Source organism: Apodemus sylvaticus, chromosome 12 (assembly GCF_947179515.1).
Source record: "Apodemus sylvaticus chromosome 12, mApoSyl1.1, whole genome shotgun sequence".
NCBI classification, from domain to species: domain Eukaryota; kingdom Metazoa; phylum Chordata; class Mammalia; order Rodentia; family Muridae; genus Apodemus; species Apodemus sylvaticus.
The window spans coordinates 47,570,993-47,597,536 of NC_067483.1; the positions used below are offsets into that span (position 1 = coordinate 47,570,993).

General features: G+C 35.4%; 2 protein-coding genes across 2 annotated transcripts in view; both read left to right on the top strand.

Annotated features, from left to right (window-relative positions):
• The window catches only part of LOC127697044 (potassium channel subfamily T member 2), a 145,034-nt gene extending 137,500 nt beyond the window's left edge, over window positions 1–7,534 (top strand). The window contains exons 15-16 of the mRNA XM_052199920.1: window positions 6,007–6,108; window positions 7,457–7,534. Of these exons, the coding sequence (XP_052055880.1) occupies window positions 6,007–6,108; window positions 7,457–7,534 (180 nt within the window). The remainder of the gene's footprint in view (window positions 1–6,006; window positions 6,109–7,456) is intronic.
• Window positions 7,535–11,797: 4,263 nt separating this feature from the next.
• Window positions 11,798–26,544, top strand: part of LOC127697262 (potassium channel subfamily T member 2-like) — a 49,908-nt gene continuing 35,161 nt past the window's right edge. The window contains exons 1-2 of the mRNA XM_052200280.1: window positions 11,798–11,867; window positions 12,909–13,037. Of these exons, the coding sequence (XP_052056240.1) occupies window positions 11,802–11,867; window positions 12,909–13,037 (195 nt within the window). The 5' untranslated portion in view covers window positions 11,798–11,801. The remainder of the gene's footprint in view (window positions 11,868–12,908; window positions 13,038–26,544) is intronic.

A 26,544-nucleotide genomic window follows, 5' to 3' on the forward strand; every position in this document is an offset into this window, starting at 1 on the left:
CTGGTTTTATGTGGAGGTTCTTGATCTACTTGGACTTGAGCTTAGTATAAGGAGATAAGAATGGATCAATTTGCATTATTTTGCATGCTGACCTCCAGTTGAACCAGCACCATTTGCATTCAATTTTTAATAAAATAGTTTGGTTTGTCAATGTCTAGTTTCCTGCATTCTTTATTCATTTTGGATATTGTCTTTCTGTCAGATGTGGAGCTGGTGAAAAGTTTTCCCTAATCTATAGGCTTCTGAGTTTTCCTATTAACAGTACCCTTTGACTAGAGAAGCTGTACATTTCATGATGTCCCATTTATTAGCTGACGATCTTAGTGCTTGTGTTGTTTTGTTCTTTTCAGGAAGTTGTCTCCTGTGCCAATGGGATCAAGGGTATTTATTCCCCACTTTCTGTTCTATCAAGTTCAGTGTATCTGGTTTTATGTTGAGATCTTTGGTCCCCTTGTACTTGAATTATGTTCAGAGTGATAGATATGAATCTATTTGCATCCTTCTACTTGCAGACATCCAGTTAGACCAGCACCATTTAGTAAAGATGCTTTCATTCTTTCAATTGTATATTTCTAGTTTCTTTACCAAAAAATCAGGTGTCATTATATGTGTCTATTTATGTCTGATTCTTTAATTTGATTCAGTTGATGAACCTGTCTGTATTTATGTCACTATCATGCAGTTTTTATTACTATAGTTCTGTAGTACAGTTTGAAATTAAGCATAGTGATTCATCACAAAGATCTTTTATTATACAGGATTATTTTAGCTATCCTGCATTTTATTATTTTTCCAAATGAAGTGTGTTATTGTTCTTTAAGGGTCTATAATGAATTGTGTTGGAATTTTGGTAGGGATTGTGTTGAATCTAAGATAGCTTTTTTTTTTTTTTACTCTGTTAATCCTATTTATCCATGACCATGGGGCATCTTTCTATCTTCTGATGTTCTTCAATTTCTTTCTTCAAAGACTTGAAGGTATTTTCATATAGGTCTTTTTCTTGCTTGGTTAAAGTTACAACAAAATATTTTATATTATTTATGTATTTTGTGATAGGTGGTATTTCCCTAATTTCTTTTTCAGTCCACCTATCATTTTGTTGGATTAATCTCTTATCCACCCACTTCACTGAAGGTGTTTATTATGTGTAGGTGCTGCTCATCGGATTTTTTTTATTTAAAAATTTATTTATTTTATTGTATGTGAGCACACTGTAGTTGTCTTCAGACACACCAGAAGAGGGCATCAGATCCCATTATAGATGATTGTGAGTCACCATGTATTTGTTAAGAATTGAACTCAGCACCTTTGGAAGGGCTCTTAACCACTGAGCCATCTCTCTAACCCTTACTCATAGGATTTTTTGGAGTCATTTATGTATAGTATCATATAATCTGCAAATAATGATACATTCCTTTCTGTCGTGGTTTAAAAAGGGATGGCCCATATAAAGTGACACTATTAGGAGTTGTGGCCTTTTTTTTTTTAATATTTTTATTTTCTATATTCTTTGTTTACATTCCAAATGATTTCCCCCTTCCCGGATCCCCCCTCCCCATATGTCCCATAAAACTTCTTCTCTCCATCCCTTCTCCAATCACCTCCCTCCTTTTTCTCTGTCCTTATATTCCCTTCCCATGCTAGATCAATCCTTATTGGAGTAAGGTACAGTCTTCCTGGAGGAAGCATGTCACTATGGGGTCGGGCTTGTGCTGATTTGCCCTCTGTTGGAGCAGGGACCTTCTGTCAGAGATGCGGACTGAACAGTTTTATTTTTAAATTAATCTTTCTTCATTGCATATATTCTCATCAGGATTGAGTCAGTTGTTCAATCCTTTATTTGCTGATATTTTTAAAGCCAGGAGGACAGAAAACATTGCTGCAAACTGTTTGGTTCATTTTTACTAAAAAATGTGAATAACATAAGGGAGTAATTGATGAATGCTGAACTATTCACACTTAGCAGAAAAGCATTCCTGTGGAGGCATTTCAGTGTTAGGGAGTATCAGAACATCTAAATAAGTAGAGCTCTTGGGAGGCTGTGGAAAGCAATGCATTATGTAAAAGAAGAATATTCTCCTTGGTGTGCTAGAACACATAAAAGGAATACATTTTCATGGTTTAACCAAATAACTACATAACTCCTCAGTAGCTCTCACTGAAAAGAACCTACTCAAACAACCTAAAAGGACTATTGGAAGCAGAGATTGGTGACCCTAACTCTGGCTTCTGAATTTTCTATGTGGAAGAAAAAAAGATGCATCATACCTAGGGAGATGGGGAAGATGAATCCATGAGATTTATGATTTAATCTCATTCCCATGACAACTCTCTACATATTAAAAGTGGAATTGGTGATGTAAATGAGAAGTGTTATAAGTAATTTCAGTTATTCATACAGAATTAAGTAAGGAAGGTCTGGCAGGGTGTTTGTGATGATGGATCCTGAGAATTCTGAGCAAGAAATGACTGTTAAAATATGTATTCAATTACTTTAAATAATGTATATATTGCAGAATGAATTAAATAGGGGGTACTTTGTGAAGTATATGGTACATATGAAGATATATATTCATATTTGAATTATGGGTATTGATGTGTATAAATTCATATCTTAGTTTGTGCTTCCATTGCTGTGATGAGATACTATGATCAAGACAACTCTTATAATGGAAAACAATTAATTGGGGCTGGCTTACCGGTTCAGTCCATTATCATCATCATGCTGGAAGAGCTGGGAGTTTTACATCTTGCTCCAAAGACACCTAGGATATGAATGCTGTCTTCTAAGAAGCTAGGAGAAAGGTCTCAAAGTCCACCCCTACAGTGACACATTTCCTCCAACAGGGCTGCACCTACTCCAAAAGGGCCACACCTCCCAAAAGTACTACTCCCTTGGTTTAGCATATTCAAACCACCACAATATGTATGCACATGCACGAGTGGAAGCCAGAGCACAATGTGTAGTAGACAGTTTTCTTCTTACATCATTGTGAACTCAGGTATTGAACTTGGCTCATCAGGTTAAATGGCAAGTGCTTCTATTGGCTAAACTATTTCTACAACAAAAGAAGTACAATGTTTAAAAAAGAAGGAGGTTTTAAGGAAACAGAGTTTAGCCAAGAGATTTAGCTTGAACTTCATAAAAAAGTATCTGTGAGAAAACAGTTAGAAATTGAATGCTGAGTCAAAGAGTCATCAAGAATGAAATGGTAATGTCAAAAAATCAGGCAGACTTTTACAGTTTCAATGTTTGGGGGCAAATACTTTAAGAATGTTGTGTAGGTAAACGTTCAGAAAAGCTACTAGAGGTAAGGATTGTGTTGTCAGATGTCAGAGAGGAAAGGAAACTATGTAAAAGAATTGTATTTCAGAGAGTGGACAGAAGCCAATAAATTGTTCCAATGAGTCTCGATTTATTTTGCCTCCCACACTGTTCTATTACATCCAAAAAAAAAATGTCATCTCTTTCCATATGGTATTGGATTGCCACATAGCAAACAAAGTATCTGCCAGAATGAAATTTCTTATTCCAAGAAAAGCATTTATATGTGATCACAGATCTATTCAAAAGACAGGTATGAGCAAATGCATTAAATCACCTTAAATCTTTAAGCAATTATTTAAGTATCACATAATTCTTTTAAGTGTTTTAGGTCTTAATAAATAGGTCTTTAATAAAGCTTGACTTGGATACAAAAACCTGTTTGGAAAGAAAACTTCCTGCTTAGTGTGAGATGGAACTTAAGGCCTTATGGAAGGTAGACATGTACTCTACTTATGAGCTGTATACTCATGTTAATGAGTATATATTTTGATTTTTTAAAAAAACATCTTAATGAGAATAGAATTAGATCACTTATCTCCTTTACTCCCTCCCTCTAGTCCTTTTCATGCTCCTCCCACTCTGAAACTAACAGGCCTTTTTAGTTTTGTTATTAGTGTTACATAAATACATACACATATGCACAGTATGCAAAAATAGGGAGGCCATTTTTGTTATTCATTTTTTTAATTATATGACTTCAAGTTGTCCAGTATGTATTTGCTAAAAATAAAGGGTAATTTTTCCCCTTTCAACAAAAGTTAACAGTAACTCTTTGTCTAGGGGTGGGAGCCATGAAGTGTTCCCCCTTCTACAACTGCATAGCTATTGATATTGATATTGTTCGGGTCTTGTTATACTGTTATTTCTAAAAGAGACACACAGCAGACCTTCTGGTATTCTATCTCTTACAATGATTCCCCCAATGATTTGTCATGTTCCCAGAACCATAGATGTGGCTGTATCTGTGATGTGACTGTATCTGTGATGTGGCCGTATCTGTTACATTGGTAATAGTGGGATCCATTTACCTCTTATTGTGATTTACTCTTATGGTCTCCATTTTCTCGAGAGGAGCTTGTTTGATGATGGGTGGTAGTTGCCTTTATCAGTCAAAGAAGGCTTTCATGAAAAGCAGGACTGAGGTTTAGAGGTCTGGGGCTAAGCTGAGGAAAGGTGGCTTCATAGAACATAGGAGGATTACAATGTCTGCATGTGCTAGAATCAATAGCAGAAACGAGTTGGAGAAAGGACAAGCTAGACACAGGTGAACACAGAACTGGTAAGAGAATGAACAGGCAGACTAGAACATATTGCCAAAATTACTGCGAGACTAAGCAGAGAAATGCATTGAGAAACTGAGAGAAGCCAGATTGAATCAGTCAGCTTGGAAGATTAGATTGTATGGAGGCTAGAGACTTCTGGACAGTTAGAAGAGAGAAAGAAGGGTTATGACCTCAATCCAAGCCATGTATTCAGAGATTGGGTATGGCTTTCTCCTTGCTTCATCTGAGGAAATAAAAGCAATAGTTATAGCTGGACGCCATCTGAGCAAATAAAAACAGCCTTTACAAAATGCAAAAACAAACAATACTAAAGGAAGCTTACATGGCAAAATACAAATTAATAAATTCATCAACAAAACAAAATTCATCTTAATAAAAAAACAGTAGAAGTTTGCTTTGTTTAGAAGCAAGGGCTCCTGTAAAATATAATGGTCTCAAACTTAAGCCTTCCGAGTCTGTAACAAGGCATCCAAATAACAATAGAATTATGTTTAAAGAAATGACTGTGCATTGTAATATAATGCATACTTATATAAACATAAAACTTTTTTTTGAAAATGTAACGGAGCTTCTCTGTAAGTAAGTGTGTGTCAGAGAAGGTGAGGCAGATTGAGAAGTAAAGTAAAATGAGGGGTCGTGATATAAATATTCATTTTATCTGGGCAGTTATACAATATTGCTACTTTGAAAATGTGTCCAATGTGCCACGTCCAAGATACTGTAGACTGGTGAGCTTAGGGGGTCTCAGGGCAAGGGACTTACTTGTCACATGAAGAGTGACACACATTTTAGTTCAAAGCTGGCACATGGTTGAAGGACTTTGACTCTCAGGGCACTGGTCCCTTTTCATGAGAACTCTTCCTCTATGACAAGATGAGGTTGGTTTCTCAGAACTCAACCCTGCCATGTTATAATCTTGGTCGGCCGTTTGGACCACAACACGTCGATCTGGGGCACCATGGTCATTCCAAACTTAGGCTCTTGCATGCATAAAGTTTTTCTCATATATGGTGATATTTAAAGGCAAATCATAGTAGTGTGATATGTTTGTAACTTTAGCAACCGTTCAGGTTTAACTCAGCCACTTTTACTGTTTGGTTTATTATGTCATCTAATACAGTGAGATGAAAAAAGTTAATATTCTGAATTATGAGATGTTCCAACAGAAAAGTTGTTTGGAAAAGTTGTTTACAAAAATTGAAGAGATAGTTAAAATTTTATTTTTAAGCACACATACACTTGCAAGAACTGATACAAAAATCAATTTTAAGCAAAGATGGGGCACAAATAAGAGTTGAATATGAATGTCTTTTTAAATATTTGCTGAGAAAATTTGCCCACATGGCCGTGCATAAAATATAGATGCTCACAGCTTCTTCCTCTCATTCTGAACAGAAAGAAAGAGAACGAGGTTCTAACCTGGCCTTTATGTTTCGACTGCCTTTTGCTGCGGGAAGAGTTTTCAGCATCAGTATGTTAGACACCCTTCTTTATCAGGTATGCGAAAGATCGTTCTTTGTGAAATGGTTATTTTATATTTCACCTAGATTTTAAATGAAAATATTTATTAGTGATGCTTCAAACTCTTACCTTAAAAGTTAATTTGAAACAGTTCAATATGCTTTCATGTATTTAATCACATAAATGCTGATATCAAATATTTTATTCAAAAATATATTTTAAAATTTGGTCTGATATCAAGTGCTCAGAACTGAAAACATGCATACAAGTAAGATTATATAGGCTGAGTAGGTTGGTTTTAGAAAGAGAAGGAGTAAATAATGTAATTATATTATAATCTCAAAAATAAAGTAATTTAATAATATTAAGTAAGGAGAGAGAGAGAAAAGAGAGAGAGAGAGACAGAGAGACAGAGAGAGTGAGACTGAGAGAGAAACATAAGTTATACACTACACAAGCTTGATTACCCAAATTTCTTATTACTTCCTCAGAACTGAGAATGGAAACAGAGCTAATTCCTAAAAGTTGAACTGTTTGTGAACTCTCTCTCTCTCCCTCCCTCCCTCTCTCTCTCTCTCTCTCTCTCTCTCTCTCTCTCTCTCTCTCTCTCTCTCTCTCTCTCTCTCTCTCTCTCTCTCTCTCTCTCCTCTCTCTTCCCTTCCTCATAATAATACCAAGAATAAAAATAAAAGCCTATGGAAACTATTTCTTGTATTCATGTGAGATTTATTAATGTATTTTCGTATTATTCTAAGCATGCCCTTTAACTACTGTTTTTTAATAGAATAATAACAAAAAGGTTAAAGCTATTATTGCTTATTAGAAATCTTTTTTTTCAGATAGCAATGGGTCAAGATTGGAGATATTGAAGCATCTGATATTTTTTTTTTTTGCTTAATCTATATAAATAGAAGAAACAATTTATAGCTCAGAGTCACTTAGTCTCCAAATACTAAGGTTCATTGTGGTTTCTGCTTTGTACACTAATGCAAAGCAATCCAAAAGTACATATATTTCACACAAATATACCATGATCTGCTTTTGCTTACTTGTTTCTGCCTGTGGCTGCATCCTAATGGTGTTACCTGCTCTCTGATTAGTCAACCACAAAACATTTCCATTTAAAGAGAAAATTTATTTACAGAGTTTTTATTTCGTATCATTAGCCTCAAGTTAAGCACCTTCACATTTTATCGTCTACACTGCTTTTGACTGTATGTTTGTCACACTCTTCTAAACCTGTCTGCTTGACTAAACTAATCCCTAGATACCTGGAGATTTTCTGCTAGCCTCTGGGTGTCAGGAGCGACCAGCTTATCAGGAAAGGTGCCACAGCAAGCAATGAGCAATGACTGGTATTAATGCATTTTACTACTGTTTCCAGATAATTTATCTAGGTAATCCAGGAGGCAGGCCTGTACCCGAGCTCCCCAATATGAATATACTTATCGCTCGAAGATAAAATTGCAACCCAGCTTCCTTTTCTTCCTTTCCTTTTTTTTAAGTTTCATATTATTTTATTTTATTTTATTTTATTTTATTTTATTTTATTTTATTTACCCTTCAAGTGTTATCCCCTTACCCGGTTTTTCCCTATCCCAGAAACCCCCACTCCTATCCCCCCTCCTGCTGCTTCTATGAGGGTGTTCCTCTGCCCACCCACCCACTCCCACCTCCCTGCCCTCAATTCCCCTACAATGCATCAATAGGGCATCTATCAAACCTTCATAGGACCAAGAATCTCTCCTCCCATTGATGCCTGGCAAGCCTGTCCTCTGCTACATATGCAGCCAGAGCCATGTGTACTCCTTGGATTGTGGCTTAATCCCTGGTAGCTCTTGGGGGATGGGGGTGGGGTTCTGGTTGGTTGATATTATTGTTCTCCCTATGGGGTTGCAAATCCCTTCAGCTCCTTCAGTCCTTTCTGTAACTTCTCCATTGGGAACCCACACTCTCAGTGCAATGGTTGGCTGCAAGTATCCACCTCTGTATTTGTAAGGCTCTGGCAGGGCCATTCAGGAGACAGCTATATTAGGCTCCTTTCAGCAAGCATTTCTTAGCATCCACCATAGTGTTGGAGTTTGGTGACTATCTCTGGGATGAATCCCCAAGTAGGACAGTCTCCGAGTGGCCTTTCCTTCAGTCTCTGCTCGGCACGTTGTCTCCATATTTGCTCCCATGAGTAATTTGTTTCCCTTTCTAGGAAGGACTGAAGCACTCACAGTTCGAGTTTCCTTCTTCTTGGGCATCATTTGAAATGTGTCTTGGGAGTCATTTGATATGTGAATTGTGTCTTGGGTATTCAGAGTTTCTGAGCTAATATCCACTTATCAGTGACTGTATTCCATGTGTGTTCTTTTGTGATTGGGTTACCTCATTTAGGATGATATTTTCCAGATCCAACCATTTGCCTAAGAATTTCATGAATTCATTGTTTTTAATTGCTGAGTAAATATACCACATTTTCTGTATCCATTCCTCCATCGAGGGACATCTGGGTTCTTTCCAGCTTCTGGCTATTATAAATAGGGCTAAATAATCCTCTGGATTTCTTTAGGTGCTTCTCAGCCCATCGAATTTCCTCAGTTGAGTATTCCCTGTTTAGCTCAGTTATCCCATTTTTTTAAAATTTTTTTATTCGATATAATTTATTTACATTTCAAATGATTTCCCCTTTTCTAGCCCCCCCACTCCCCGAAAGTCCCGTAAGCCCCCTTCTCTTCCCCTGTCCTCCCACCCACCCCTTCCCACTTCCCCGTTCTGGTTTTGCTGAATACTGTTTCACTGAGTCTTTCCAGAACCAGGGGCCACTCCTCCTTTCTTCTTGTACCTCATTTGATGTGTGGATTATGTTTTGGGTATTCCAGTTTTCTAGGTTAATATCCACTTATTAGTGAGTGCATACCATGATTCACCTTTTGAGTCTGGGTTACCTCACTGAGTATGATATTCTCTAGCTCCATCCATTTGCCTAAGAATTTCATGAATTCATTGTTTCTAATGGCTGAATAGTACTCCATTGTGTAGATATACCACATTTTTTGTATCCACTCTTCTGTTGAGGGATACCTGGGTTCTTTCCAACATCTGGCAATTATAAATAGGGCTGCTATGAACATAGTAGAACATGTATCCTTATTACATGGTGGGGAGTCTTCTGGGTATATGCCCAGGAGTGGTATAGCAGGATCTTCTGGAAGTGAGGTGCCCAGTTTTCGGAGGAACCGCCAGACTGATTTCCAGAGTGGTTGTACCAATTTGCAACCCCACCAGCAGTGGAGGAGTGTTCCTCTTTCTCCACACCCTCTCCAACACCTGCTGTCTCCTGAATTTTTAATCTTAGCCATTCTGACTGGTGTAAGATGAAATCTTAGGGTTGTTTTGATTTGCATTTCCCTAATGACTAATGAAGTTGAGCATTTTTTAAGATGCTTCTCCGCCATCCGAAGTTCTTCAGGTGAGAATTCTTTGTTTAACTCTGTACCCCATTTTTTAATAGGGTTGTTCAGTTTTCTGGAGTCTAACTTCTTGAGTTCTTTATATATATTGGATATTAGCCCTCTATCTGATGTAGGGTTGGTGAAGATCTTTTCCCAATTTGTTGGTTGCCGATTTGTCCTCTTGATGGTGTCCTTTGCCTTACAGAAACTCTGTAACCTTATGAGGTCCCATTTGTCAATTCTTGCTCTTAGAGCATATGCTATTGGTGTTCTGTTCAGAAACTTTCTCCCTGTACCGATGTCCTCAAGGGTCTTCCCCAGTTGCTTTTCTATTAGCTTCAGAGTGTCTGGCTTTATGTGGAAGTCCTTGATCCATTTGGAGTTGAGCTTAGTACAAGGAGACAAGGATGGATCAATTCGCATTCTTCTGCATGCTGACCTCCAGTTGAACCAGCACCATTTGTTGAAAAGGCTATCTTTTTTCCATTGGATGTTTTCAGCCTCTTTGTCGAGGATCAAGTGGCCATAGGTGTGTGGGTTCATTTCTGGATCTTCAATCCTGTTCCATTGATCCTCCTGTCTGTCACTGTACCAATACCATGCTGTTTTTACACTATTGCTCTGTAGTATTGCTTGAGGTCAGGGATACTGATTCCCCCAGATTTTCTTTTGTTGCTGAGAATAGTTTTAGCTATCCTGGGTTTTTTGTTGGTTATCCCATTTTTAATATGGTTATTGGTTCTCTGAAGTCTCATTTCTTGAGTTCTTTGTATATCTTGGATATTATCCCTCTCAAGGATGTGGGATTGGTTAATATCTTTTCCCAGTCTGTTGGCTGCCATTTTGTCCTATTGACACTGCCCTTTGCCTTACAGAAGCTTTGCAATTTTGTTTCTTTTTTTTTAAAGTATGCTTAAAAAGCAGCAGTTGAAGCTGAGAGTTTGGATTGATCACAAAGAAATATTTAACTACTATTCTAAAGCTACAGTCTTATTTTCATGTGATACAATGATCCTAAAGAAGTGGAGACCGTTTTTAAGCCTTCTTTGGGTTGATGTTTGCTTTGCATTATCAAGAGACACAGAAGTTATGTATTTGTTGAAAGTAATGTAGAAAGACTCCATTAGAATGTGAATCTTTTGATTTACAGCAGACAATATGATGCAGCTGATAAGGTGTTTGTGGTTAAGCCTTAAGTCCTGAGTTCTATCTCAGACCCACATGTTACCATCATTTTCCTCTTACTTCCACAGGCACTCTGTAGCACACATGCACATATACACACGCTAAAATATAAAAAATAAATAAATAAATAAATAAATATTTTCACATTTTAAGAACATAATTATATGAGAGTTAGCATTATACTCCTGTTTTAATCCACTATACACTTGATCTGTCTATATGGGTATGTGTATAATTGAGAGAAACTTCTTATAGTATAGTAATCTTATTTGCTAGGGTAGATTCATTTCTATTTTAGTAAACTTAGAAATGTTCCAGCTACAATGTATAACTTTATTTTACTATTTGTTTGAAAAACACTTAACAAGAGGACTTCAGAGTTAGCAAATTTTAGAAAACAATTTCTATCTTTCAGGACTTTTGGATGATTATAATGACCTCTGAATTGCTAGAATAATTTTTTTCTTTTCTTGATGCTGGGATTAGACCCATGGACCTTGTGCTCTAAGTGATGACTTTTGATTGAGGGGATCTCTACAATCTTGCTAATATTGTAGTTCATTTTTTCATGATTAAGTTATACACATTGTTATTTTAAGAAAATATAATGATTCCCTTTTTAAAAGACTATCTGTTTTTAGATACAAGAGTTTGGGAAATAATACATGTAATAAAAGGTAATAAAGGAAGTATAAAATAGGTTTTATTCTATCATTGAGTAGCTTAATCTTAGGGAAAAGAGTGGTTAACATATTTTAAAGCATTTATTTTAAAAGTTATTAATTTGACTTTTTTATTTCAGAGACATTTATTTTGGTCTTAAACCATTTAACATGTTAGTGTCATGCCTTGTATGCCAATCTCAGTATATGTACTATCTCTAAATTGCATGCATTTTGTATATTACTTTATAATTGGCTTAACTATAAATGGTTATTTTAAACATGAAGACATATTTTAATCTCATTTTATCAAGGCTTACTGAGATGTTAGAAATAGTTTTCCAGAAATATTTCTGTGTTCAAACTCCCCAGGCTTCTATGTACCTCACATATATAATGTATACATATTTTGCTTATATTGCAGTCATTTGTGAAAGATTATATGATTTCTATCACCAGACTTCTTTTGGGACTGGATACCATACCAGGATCGGGGTTTCTTTGTTCTGTAAGTTAATCATGTTTGGAAGAGGAGAGAATTCTGATAGAAGGTTTGATCTGAGTATCTACTATATGCTTTCGGTGACTTGTTCATAATCAAATTTATTTCCTCATGTGTGTCTAAAGAGTTAATCTGAGATTTTTTTTCTAATTCTTCAGGGTGTTAGACCTTAGATATATGGTTTTTTTGTGGCTCAATCATTACAATTAATATTGTTACAAAAAAACCATTCTGTACAAAACCAAATAAAAGTGCTCATTGTTGATGTTTTAACTATCAATTTTGACAATGACATGTCCAAGCCTTCTGTCTATCAGCACGGAAATTGTGGCATTCAACCCTATATCTTTCTGAGATGGGATCCTATTACATTGTGCACACTGTCTTAATATTCTGGAATCAAGCAATACTCCATTCCAGCCCTTTCAGATTTCAGTGAGACTATGTAGTATTACAGGTGGTTCAAACATGCTGCTTTGTAGAAGAGTGTAATACGTAGACTACAGTAGATTGCTAATGGTTCAGATGTACAACAACTTGTGTTGAAGAACATTGGCTTCCTTTCCTGCCTGGAATCCTGTGCTCCTTCTACCCCAAATTCTGCACATGTAGAAACACTGGGGCAAGTGGATAGGACTTTTATTATGAGAATAGTTTCTGCATGTTACTATTTTTGTCTATTTTGCTTTATATACTCTATTCTCTAAATATCAGTGTCAGTTGTGCTATTACACCACTGTGAAGGTTTTCAAAGTTTGCAGTATCTCCCAGATCTCTATCAGTGTTGTTGTGCCTACATTTATCAGATCAATAGAATGCCATACTGTCCCAGATTGAATACTTTATGTTTTTTGGCTTTGGATGAGCTCTCAGGATAAGGTGAGATGGAGTAAATAAGTAAACCCAATGAATAAATAAGGTTTTATGAAATGCTACTTTGAGACTTAAAAATATATATTGACAGGGCTTTTAAGAAGAAAAAAATGACTACCACCAGGGTTTTTATTCTTAAACATTGATTGTGTGATTCATTCATATGAATTATAGATGAAAATCACTGAAGATGACTTGTGGATCAGAACGTATGCTAGACTCTACCAGAAGTTGTGTTCTTCTACTGGAGATGTTCCCATTGGGATCTACAGAACGGAATCTCAGAAACTAACAACATCTGAGGTTTGGAACTATGAAAGCCTTTTTGTTGTGGTGTTTACTATGATGAATATAGTCATTCACAACCATGAAGACTTGATTTCACACAAATGCAATTTGTTAAAAGGAGTTCTATATAAATGCCTCGAGTACACTTTCAGTGGCTAAAAATATCTCAACTGTTTCACAAACTATTGTTAGACAGAGGCTTTTAAGCATTGTGGTTATTGGGTTCCAATCTTTTTTTTTTCCTAGATCCATGATTAGCCACTTCTAGAACATTTTAAAGAATCAGGACAATTTAAGTCACCCTTCGATTCTGAGATAAAAACAAATCTTTTCGGAACCACCTATGTTTCTATTTTATTCCTTGTCTATACCTATTAGCATTTGAAAGAAAGCAAAACAGGAAATCTCATTAAGCATTAAAATGCATGTTTCTCTTTCTCTACTTTGAAAGTGTGTGTAAAGCTATAAGAAAAGGCTAGGAACAGATTTTTACCTGATTTTCTAGGAAAAAAAATACTAATTTTATTGTGAACTAGAACCTATTAATACAGAAGGAAGAATTTTGATGACCACTTGCAACAGAATACATCTGTATTTTAACTTTATCACCTCTGTAGTTGCATATAATCTCTATACTGTTAGGAAAATCCACCTCTTTAAAATAGGTTATGTTATGAGATTAAGTTTTCAGATAAATATATTATAATACTTACATATTTATATATAATATTTCTTAAAATAAATTTTTGTTTCTATCCTTGAAGTGACCCGTCCAGCAGGTCCAGTTATTCCAGGGTCTCGAAGAGGCACTACCTGAGGGTCAAAAATGGGGGGAAGAGAGAACGGAAACCAAGCACGCTAAGAAAGGCAAAGTCAGTCTGGGTTGTGTCAAGGCCTCATTTAATGTCGGGGAGGTAAAGGAGTTTTAAGGCTCACAGAGAAGGAATTGACCTTCACACAAGAACAAAGGAGGGAAGGGCAGAGACACCCCTGAGGATAGAAGCAGGAAACAAAGAGGTTATCTGGTGGGGACACCTGGAGTTCACTCCCTCAAGAACATTCTGCGGTTAGGGCAGGAACTCGCACTTTTCTTGCACTCTTCTCACACCCTTCTCGCACGACAGCTTATGGGGAAGGCTCTAGTTAATTGTTCTCATATTTTAGCAGCCACCACCTTAGGGATGTGAGTAAGCATTAAATCTGAGTAGCTCAGGACGGCTTCCTACATCTCCCCCCTAATTCTTTTTTAAGTTGGGGGGTGGCTATGGAAAGAGGGTCGGTGGAGAGCCTGTTTTAGCCTATGTGGTTTTGCCCCCATGTCCAGTGCTGCAGTAGCTAGGCCTTTTTAGATCCTAGTAGGGCAGGGCCTCTGCCTTAGGCTATGTAAGTTGCACCCACTCCTGGCATCACATCCCACTCCAATGGCTTAATCATTGTAGGTGTGACGGGCATCCAGGTAGTGGACTCACAATAATCCCGTCATGGAGTCACCCTGCAGCTAATAGGCGGTGTGCATCTGGCTCGTGACACCACAATATTTCTCGTCATTGGCTACTCCACAGCTTAAGGCCCTCAGCCACTATTAGGAGCCGGAGGTCATCCTCCCTGGCATTGACGTTTCTACAGCTTACGAAACCAAGAAAGCTCTGTGCCTGCAGCAAGGGTGGAGAATTGAAGGCCGATGGTTGCTACCTCCGCTTCGGAAGAAGAGAGGTTTTCAGCTGAGTCTCAGATGTTCAGCCGATGGTAGTGGGCTGCAACCGGTCTGTTCAAGGCAGAATCGATCTGTGATTTACCAAAACTGGTTAATCTGTTAAAAGCCCAGGGGCCAAATGACAAAAGCAACAAAAGACCCAGAGGGGCCCCAAAAGGCTAGGGAGCAAGGTGGAAAGCCAGGGAAAGTCTCAGCATCAGCATACTCTGGCAGCTAGCATGTTCCTTCAACATCCTATAGAAAGAACATAAACATTTCTCTTCTCTACACTTAGAGTTCCCTGGCATTAAAATTTTTAAATTTTGGGGGGATATATAGAGATGTGATTCTTCCTTCTTTTATTATAGAAATATTGTTGTAAAGTTCAATGGGCCTGTTCCATAATATCTTGCCTCTGCAAATTATGAGGAATCTCAGTAATATGACTAATATTAGATTATTAATAAAACATCTCAAATGACTGACTATAATAATCAGTTATAATATTTGTCTTAATCTGATTTGGAACATTCAGTATAAAAATAACATATGTAAAAACAGTTATAACTAGAACGCTTGAAAAGCTATCAATGGTCATATGTATATTTTGATTAATTTTTTTGGATTGCATTTGTATTGTAAAAGTAAAGAATTAGTAGCATTAACAGATCACAAAGACATTTTGGATAATTGTTTCTTTTCCTCTTGCACAAAATCACCCTAGGCATAGGATTGCAATAAATGATATTTATTTTAGCTATCCAAATAGATTCTTGAATAAAATAAATAAATGTTTTATGCAGAAGAATTTTATTGTCAGAATACAGTTAATAGGATACAGATTTGTTTTCTGGCTCACTTACTGTATTTTTACATAGATGGGTATTGCGCCTCTCTGGATGTTATTCATGTTTCCTGAGATATTGTGGGTGACTTCATTGCTGTTTCTAAGACATTGAAAATATCTCTGCCACCATCACTACAGCTAAACTTAAGTTTTTGTTTAAACACAGTCTCTTAGGATCATTTTAGAAAAATAACTTACAAATAAGAAACAGTCAACTGACTTGAAATGTGGCCAAGATGAGAAAGTTAAATACATGAAGAAATTTGGCAAATATGGCTAAAGATTTTAGATTGGACACAAATATTATTTGATTATAAAGTTAAATATTAAAACAAGACACTTTTATGTGTAAATAAGTAAACATTTTCTTAGCTTGCTAGTGTTTCTATTGTAGCATATCATACATTCAATGACTTATAAAAATGGAAATGGTAATGCCTGGAAAGATGGTTCAGTAGTAAAGAGGTCACACTGTTGTTTCAGAGGAGGGTCATATATTCCTGTGTGAACGCACGTGCACACACACACACACACACACACACACACACACGCACGCACGCACACACACATGCACATGCACACATACACATGAATACAAACACTCATATACATAGTAGAAATTGTAAAAGATTTTTGTAATGAAAGTTGATTCTGACATTTGCAAAGACTGGTAAGCTGGAATGTAGACAGTGCTAGGTTTGTTGTCTGGGGAGAGCTTGCTTGTGATTCTTGGTATTTGAGCATCGTATCTCTTAGGACAGAAGAAGCAAGGCACTCTGGGATCCCTAGACCTTTCAGGACCTAATCACTCTCCATTGTTCTGATCTCTAAATACCATTGCCTTCTGGCTTACAATTTCACACACTTTTAAAAAGTGGAACATAACATTTATTGTAATACAAATATTCATCAATTGGTTATGGTAATTACAAAGTAGATTTTGATAGATTTTTTTGCAGCTTTACCATTATATAGCTTTTATGAATTTAAATGTAGCAGTTGTTTACTTTGATCAGACCATTCATACTCATGCCAATCATTTTGTACTACTGAAAAAAATTGTTGTGTACTGAATAACATGTCAAAATATGGAAAGAATAGCTGAATATCTCTGTTGTTGTCAAAGAGTATTTAGTAACATTTTAGCTAATTCTATCCTTCACAAGTAAAATTCTCACTGATAATTGCTTTTTAATCCCCGATCCTCTAGTTTATGTATGTTTTTAACAGGATGTCATTGTCAACAAAATGAAACTGATGTAAGCTGATGAATCCTGTTTTCCTATTTTTTGAACATAATTTACCATTTTACACATTTTATTTAATGATTTAGATTTGAGTTCTATAGATAACATGAGACACAAAGATAGAGTATATTAAACATTTCTTGAACAATTTACTGCCCCAAAGTACTATTATTGCATATGTAACACATGCTACCTACTACAGCTGAGCTGAATATTCTCTTCCAACATGAAAAGTCAAATACAGAAAGTTATACAAGTCCATCATGGAAAGTGAAGTTTCATTTTCTGGACACTTATTTTAAAAATTAGTATATTTCTTCACATTTTCCACTAGGAGATTATGTGACCATGACAGATGGATAGTATAACTGCATTCAATCATAGGTTTACAGTTCGTCAGAACATCTTTACAGTGAAGGAACTCAGTGAAGACAATAGTTTATATAGGAAAAAGGAATTAATTCTCTCTAGTAAACACAAATAAAAGATGATTAAGTCTAAGGAATTAAAACCTACCATCATTTTTTCTCCAACATCAGTTGGTTCAAAAAAAATTAAGTTCAAGTAAGTTGTTCAGATTAAATGGCAGTTTTCTCTACCTAAAACCTAAGAAAGGTTCCAAATTTTAGAAAGCAGATGTTTCATTTAGGTTGTAGAATTATAGGGGTTGTTATGATCTTGCTTAGATCACAGGAAGTATTCTGCTATGGTTCCTATAGCTTCCGTTGACTTTCCTGTGATGTAGACCTGATCAGTGTTCATAAAGCACCATGCAATGCATAGGAAATAACAGGTAAGAAGGAGGACAGGAAACTGCCAAAGAGATTCTCTTAGGATAATTTTTTCATGAGTGAATATAGAAGAAATTTTTAAGTAAAAAAATTGTGGCTTTAGTGAAATAATACCTTTATCAACAATAAAATTATTAATAAAATAAACACCAGTCAATGAATTCTGTATTTATACAAATTGTATTTAACCATAACTTTCCTGAATGTCAGTTCATATTGCTATTGTATGCATCATTTCCAATAATTAGTATATGATGTAAATGATTACTTAAATCATTCTTTTTTTATGAAGTGTTTCAGTTATTTTTTGATCATATATTTTAGCACCTATTATACATATTCTGAGAATGCAGAATATTTGGTAGACATAAAAAATCACACCTTATACTTTACCTGATTTTGATGAAAGGCCTTACCAAAAGTAAGCACATTATTGCATTATAAGTATTACGTGGCTATATGTCATATTTTGTCCATGTGGCTGTTTCATGTTTGTATGGTCCAGGCATTGTCTAAACTGCATTTTATGTATTTCTTTTTTCTTCCTTTGTGTCAGTCTCGAGAAATAGCATCTCAAGTAAGTACCTTCTGTTTGTGTCACTCCTCAGTACTTTAATATACAAATTCAGTCCTATTAAAGAAATTGACTATGAAAGGCTACATTCAGAATTTCATACTGAAAAGTTCTTATAGACATTTTTTTTCAGATTAGTGTACTTTTATTTTCTCAAAGATTACAAAATAATATTTCTTTATGTCTTCGGACTGCATTTGTTAATCCACTTTAGGCATTATTTCAAAATTTCAGTAAATCAGTTCCATAAATGCTACAGCTAACACCAAGAAACTAATGACCATATTTCACAGTAGTCATATACGTCCTTTCTTTTGTGTGATTTCTTAATTTTTTGTCTGTACTGACAGGACTGTGGTATGTAATTAGCAGGCATCTGTTCAAAAAGTCAGTCCTAAGAGGTGAAACCTGAGATACAAGCTGAAGCTTTGGAAAGACATTAAGAATGAAAACATATATTAATGAAATGATTACTCTATTTGAAGCTTGACATTAGAAGAATTAACTCTAAATTATATTAATATTTTATTACTTTGTTTTATTAACATTTATCATTTATTAACATGGGGGATGTTTTAATATGGTACAGTTTGTAAGAGTCTTAAAAACTGGTCATTTTTTTCAAATGCTAAGGATTATATAGATCTTCACTAGTCTCTGGAGAACTCTGATTTTTGTCTTAAAGGTATCTGTGGATGGAAACCATGAAGCCAGAGTTCAGTCAGATAGACTTTAGGAGCTGCTGTAATGTGCTGATATATAATAATGAACTAAGGTTGTGTCCCCTGAATCTCTTTCTGAGCATTTCAAGTATACAATACATCAGTATTAGCTTCATACACAATGCCTAATATGACATTCCCAGATTTCAGTCATTTGACATATAATAATTTATACTTTTGACTTAACAATTTCCAGTCCCTCCTCTCTCCCTCCCTCCTCCCCTCCATTCCTTTCTTTCTTTGTTTCTTTCATTCTTTTGTCTTTCAGATTTGTTTATTTTATGTGCATAAGCATTTTGCTTGCATGTATGTATGTATATCTGTATATGTCTGGTGTATGTACTGGTCAGAAGAGGGTGTCAAATCCTTGTATCTGGGGTTAGATATGGTTTTAAGCCACCAAGTGGATATTAGAGATCTTTTTTCTACAAGGACAACAATTGATCTTCATGGCTGAGATAGTTTTGCAGCTGACTTTCTCCATTTTTTAGTTTATGTTGTCATCATGTTACTTTTTATTAAAATGCTGCCTTCTTTTGATATTAAGAAAACAACATGAGTAAACCTTGGTATTTTGTGCTAAGTGAAATAGACTTGCATATAGAAAAGCACTACTATTACTGAGATTTGACACAAGGTTTCCTTATGCTTCTAGCAGTGAATCAATCACACTTTTATTCTACAGTCATGATAAACAATCATAAGTTCATATTAGATGCCTAACATTTCCAGTGAGATTTATTTATTTGTTGATTTTGTTTACAACATAGTTATTCTCTGCCAATGCTTCTGTCCTTGATGCTAGGCAATTATCATTCATTTCCTTATTCTGCATTGACCCTGGATCTAGATTTTCACTACCCCTTTAGTAGCTGTGTGCGATCTTGGACTATGATGAATGTGAAACAGAAATAAAAGGAAATGGGGAACATATCACTACTTCATAGGTTCATAAAAGAAATGTGGCACTTGTTCTGGGTTAATTATGCATAATTCTGTCACCAAGTGTATACAGCATCATAGATGTTTCTTCCTTATTTCAGCATTATCTGTGAGCATATACTGCATCCTTAGAGTATTCTCAGGTTGATAGAATTAAATATATGATGCATAATATATAAAGTCAATATTTCTATACTTGGAAAATGAAAGAGATATTGAGCTAATGGTGTAAAGCATTTGATTCTCTGGTATTATCAATCTTATTATTTTCTTTGACTTTTTAAATATTTGTTTACAAACAAAATATGAAAAATAAAAATGTTTCTAAGAGTTTTTATTTTGGATATTTATCAGTATATGTAATATATGCAGCTGTATAGGTCATGAATTATAACAACATGAATTTAAAAATCATAATTATTCATATATAGTCAACATTCGTGTTCATACACATACACAACATACACATAAATGACATAAACTAAAAATTAGATCTGTATACTCTTTGAAGCTGAGTTCATCTATAGTTTTTTTTTTTAGTTTGATGTCTTGTAAAAGCTTGTTCTTAAATCTTTTGCTACCTTTTAATTTTATTTACCTGCCATTTCTCAGCTCTATTAATTCTCTGTCATACTCATTTCCATTGTCAGGAGGCCATTCTTCATGCTCCTTAGGGGCTGCTTTGAACATAGTGGAACACATGCCCCTGTGGCATGGTGGGGCATCTTTTGTGTATATGCCCAAGAGAGGTATAGCTGGGTCTTCAAGTAGATCTATTTTCAATTCTCTGAGAACTTTCCAGATTGATTTCCAAAGAGGTTTTTACCAGTTTGCAATCCTATCAGCAATGGAAGAGCATTCCTGTTTGTCTACATCCTCACCAATATGTGCTGTCATTCTGATTGGTGTAAGGTAGAATCTTGGGGTTGTTATGATTTGCATTTCCCTGATTACTAAAGACTTTGAACATTTCTTTAGGTGTGTCTCAGACATTCGAGATTCCTCTGTTGTGAATACTCTCTTTAGTTCTAGACTCAATTTTTTTGATTGAGTTGTTGGGTTTTTTGTTTTGTTTTGTTTTTTGTTTTTGTTTTTGTTTTTTGTGTGTGTGTGGTTAGCTTCTTGAGTTCTTTATATATTTTGGATATTAGCTCTCTATTAGATGTGGGGTTAGCAAAGATTTTTTACCAATCTGTAGGTTGTCATTTTGTCCTATTAACAATGATCTTTGCTTTACAGAAGCTTTCTTGTTTCATGAGGTCCCATTTCTCAGTCTTGTTCTTAGAGCCAGAGACATCGGAGTTCTGTTTAGGAAATTTCCCCCTATATCAAGGATTTTAAGGTTCTTTCATGATTTCTCTTCTATTAGATTCAGTGAATCTGGTTTTATGGTGAGGTATTTGATTCACCTAGACTTAATCTTTGTGCAAGGTTACAAATATGGATCTATTTCCATTTTTCTACACACAGACTATCTTTAGACCAGAACCATTTATTGAACATGCTTTGTTTTTTTCCATTGTATATTTTGGTTTCTCTGTCAAAAATCAATGTCCGTAAGTGTGTGGCTTTATTTCTGGGTCTTCAATTCTATTTCATTGTTCAACTTGTCTGTTTCTTTACCAATACCATGTAGTTTTTATGAGTATTGCTCTGTAGTATAGGAAGGTCAGGGATAGTGTTTTCCCCCAGAAGTTCTTTTATTAACAATTGTTTTCCTTATTGTGGATTTTTTGTTTTTCCAGATAAATTTGAAAGTTGCTTTTTCCATACCTTTCAGGAATTGTATTGGGATTTTGACAGGGATTGTATTGAATCTGTAGATTGCTTTTGGCCTGTTTTACTATGTTAGTTCTAGCAATCCATAAGCATGTAACATCTCTCCATTTACTAAGGTCTTCTTTGATGTATTTCTTGAGAGACTTGAACTTCTTGTCATACAGATCACAGTTACATTTACTCTGATACCCAAACCATACATAGAAATCAGAGTTACATTTACTCTGATACCCAGAACCAACATAGAAACTTCAGGCAAATTTCACTTATGAATATTGATAGAAACATATTCAATACAACTCTCAAAAACCATATCAAAGAATACATCAAAGCTATCATTCACCATGATGAAGTAAGCTTTATCCCAGGAATGCAGAGATGGTTCAATATAAGAAAGTCCATCAATGTAATGTTCACTATATACACAAACTTAAAGAAGAAAATCACATGATCTCTCATTAGCTGCTGAAAAAGCCTTTGACAAATTTCAACACCCCTTCATGTTAAAAATATTAGAGATATCAGGAATTCAAAACCCACATCTAAACATAATACAAATAGTATAGAGCAAACCAACAGCCAATTTCAAATTAAATAGAGAGAAACTTGAATCAATCCCAGTAAAATCTGGGACATGAAAGGCTGGCAACTCACTCCCTATCTGTTGAATATAGTACTTGAAGTTTGAGGCAGAGCTATTAGAAAACAAATGAAGATCAAGCGGATGCAAATTTAAAAAGAAAAAAATCGATGCAATCCACATCAAAATTCAAAATTCCAACACAGCTCTTCACAGACATTGAAAGAGAAATTTTCAATTTCATACAGAAAGACAAAAAAATCTAGGATATCCAAAATGATTCTCAACATTTAAAGATCTTTTTGGGGAATTATAATACTTGCCCTCGATCTGTGCTACAAAGCAATAGTGATAAAAGACCATATGGTATTATTACAGAGACAGGTCTATCAATGAAATAAAATTGAAGTGCCAGTACCCACACACCTAGACACTTGTTCTTTGACAAAAAATCCAAAGAAGATGCAGTTGAAATAAAAAAAAGTATCTTCAATAAATAGTGCTGGTGTATCTGGCAATGGGTATGTAGAAGAATGAATATAGATGCATATTTATTACCTTGCAGAAAGCTGAAGTCCAAGAGGATCAAGGACCTCAATTTAATAACAGACAAAATGAATTGAATAGAAGAAAATGTGGGAAAGAAGTTCAAACTCATTGGCACAGGGGGACATTTACAGAATAGCATACCAAAGCCTCAAATTCTAAGATTAGCAATTGATATATGGAACCTCACGAAACTGAAAAGCTTCTGTAAGACACACTGGAGAAATCTGCAAACTACAGATTTGGAAAAAATCTTTACTAACTCTCCATCTGATAGAGGGTAATATCCAATATACATATAGGATTCAAGAAGCTATCATGTAAAAAAAAAAAAAAACCAAAAGAATAATCCAATTGAAATTAGCATCATTTAGGGAACAAGGGGGAGGAGGAAAGGGATTAGGAACTGTGGGATGGGGGATTTGGAGGCAGGGGCAATGACTGGAATGTGCATAAAGAAAACAATTTCAAACATAAAATAACATTCTCCCACAGTCAGCAGTGCTATCATATTAAACTGGTGACCTTTCTTTAATTCTACTTTTCCTTTGTACCTATGTATAAGCCAACTCTATTAATAACATGAGTAATAAATATGGAAAAAGAAACTTCCAGTAAAAATGTTTTCGTAATATTCACCATCCATATATGTATTCTTTAACATGAGAAAGAATTCTTCCTTGGTTTCCATAAAAATCTATCATCTTTTTTATTCCTATATTTCCAGTTCTGTGTTTTATTTCTTTCTACTTACTGCTCCTCAAGATATAGTGGTTTTTAATTTTCTTATTTAGAAGAGAGGCAGAGATAAAGAACATAAAACTTGGTAGATAGGGGAGATTGAATCATATAGGAGAAGTCGAGGATAGATAAAACTTGATTAAAACCTTTGGGGGCAAAACACTAATACACAGGTACCAATTTTGTTTTATTGACTTCAATGTGCTTGCCAAAAGAAATCCATACGATCTTCTATAATTTAGTTCTAAGTTTCTCTGGAACATGGATTCATCTTTTCTATCCTACCTGTTCATACACAAACTCTATCTACTTACAATTTACTTGTATTACTTATATCATTGTTTTAGTTACCTAAGTGTTCATCCTTATTACCTATATAAATATTTGTTCAGATATTGCAAGCTGCTAGGAGAATGGGAGGTATATAGCATGTTTTTAAAAATGTTTTAAATTGTTGTAGATAAAATTTGAACAGGAGATAATGTAATGGGAAAATGCTTATCAGCCTCAGATGTGACTTGGATGTTATGATTTTCAGACTGAGGATACTAGAAATGCACCAGAAATTTTTAGTGAGAATTTGGGGAGAAAGGAGAACACAGGTAGGAATTCAAGCATTCCCAAAAGTGATCTGAGACAGTGGAAAGTCTAAATTCCTTATTGTGGTTACTGGCCAGCCCTGAAGTAAGGTTTCTTATACAATAAATGTGACTGGCAAACTGTTTTTGAAAAGAAGGCACTGACTGTCTTACCAACTTATATTGGTGTGGGATAAAAGGGTTCTGGGTTTTAAGAGTTGTTAGCAAGTAGGCATCAAATGTGTCAAATTGTTATTTTGCAGTCTAGCCTATATCTTTGGAGACTAAAATGTGCATTGCTTCCTTCACTCAGGATTGAAATTTATATAGTATATTTTTGATCTTATGCTGTGCATTGTAGTTTGCAATCTCTGGTTGGTACAAAGATGGAAATTCGTTTGAATGCTTTGACATATTCTATCCTTAAGTATTCTGGAGATCTGAAATGTGTGCTTGGTAACTTTTAACAGTGTATAGGCTCTGGTAATAAATAGTATAATAATGAGTCTTATTTAATGTAGGAAGGCTTATATGTGACCTTACCGTTATTTTAAACAACTCAGAAGATTGAAGTGTCACTTTTTGCTTTCTGACTATACAAAGTGTAAGTTGTTGGCTGGCCACAGACAGTGGCATATAAGTCTCTAAAATGTTCAAATGAGCCTTATTACCCAAGACATCTGGTGTTAAGATGTTCCTTTGAATTTTGCCAAGCTGATACTGATTTTCTAGTACATTTTGTTACTGGTTTGCCCTATTGAGGAACGAAAAGCAAGTATTTTACATACTTCATTTCATTTAATGATGACAGTGCTATTCATATAGTTTATTCATTTGCTCTTAGTCTATAAAAGCTGAGGGATTTAGGATGAGTGATATGCTACATCTCCTTCACATTCAGCAAGGCACTGAGAGCTTATCATCCTCTCCTGCATAGATCAAATGACAAGGGCCTAGTTGGCACCTTTCTTTATTTGCCATTTTAAGTTTAAAGTGAAACCTTGTTGACCAAATCATGAGTGTCCCATTAAAACTCTCTTTTGAGCCACAAATTTATATAAGTCTCTAAAATTTTCCCAATTGCTAAATATCATGAGATGGTAAAGGGATGCTATTTTCATCTTATGCTGCATTTTTGTATAGGTGGGTGCTTGTCAATATGCGCTTTACTTGCGGTTTTGTTTGATAAATGTTGGTGCCTTTGTGTTTAAAATTGCAATATCATCTTAGTGAAGATTTTTGTCCTTTGATAAGTGTGTAGTGTCCTCTGTCCCTAGCTCTTCTAATTAGATTTTATTTTGTCTATTTTTTCAGATATTAAAATGGCTACATTATTGTGTTTCTTGGGTCAGTTTTCTTGGAATATCTTTTCTTCATCTTTTTATACTTAAATAATTTTTCTTTGATGTTCAAATGTGTTCAGGGATATTGTTTTTTAATTCTGTTAGTCTCTGTTCTTCTTTTCTTTTATTAGATATTTTCTTTATTTACATTTCAAATGTTATCCCCGTTCCAGATTTCCCCTCCACAAAACATCCTATCTCATCCCCACTCCCCCTACTCACCAATCCAAACACTCCCTCTTCCCTGTCCTGGCATTCTCCTATAGAGGGGCATCCAGCCTTCTCAGGACCAAGGGCCTCTCCTCCCTTTGATGACCAACAATGCCATCCTCTGCTTGAGCTTCATTTGGTCTGTGAATTGTATCTCAGTTATTCCAAACTTCTGGGATAATATCCACTATCAGTGAGTGCATACCATGTGTGTTCTTTTGTGATTGGGTTACCTCACTCAGGATGATATTTTCTAGTTCCATCCATCTGCCTAAGAATTTCATGAATTCATTGTTTTTAATAGTTGAGTAGTATTCCATTGTATAAGTATGCAACATTTTCTTTATCCATTTCTCTGTTGAGGGACATCTGTGTTTTTTCCAGCTTCTGGCTATTATACATAAGGCTGCTATGAACATAGTGAAGCATGTGTCCTTATTACATGTTTGAACATCTTCTAGGTGTATGCCCAGGAGTTGTATGGCTGGGTCCTCAGGTAGTACTATGTCCAGTTACCTTCTTGCTTTATCTAAGGTATAGTTTCTCTCCTTGTGTTGTAGTTTTCCTGGACATTTATTATCCTTTGAAGGCCTGGATTTGTCAAAAGATACTTTTTGTTTGTTTGTTTGTTTGTTTGTTTTTATTTGTTTATTTATTTTGATTTTCTAAATTCTTTGTTTACATTCCAAAATGCTTTCCCCTTTCCCAGTTCTCCCATCCCCATATGTCCCATGAGAATTCTCTACACCCATACTCCAATCATCTCCCTTCTTTTTCTCTGTCCTGGTACTCCCCTAAAATGCTGGATCAGACCTTTCCAGGATCAGGGCCCTCTCCTTACTTCTTCATGGGAGTCATTTGATATGCTACTTGTGTCTTGGGTATTCAGAGCTTCTGGGCTAACTAATATCCACTTATTAGTGATTGCA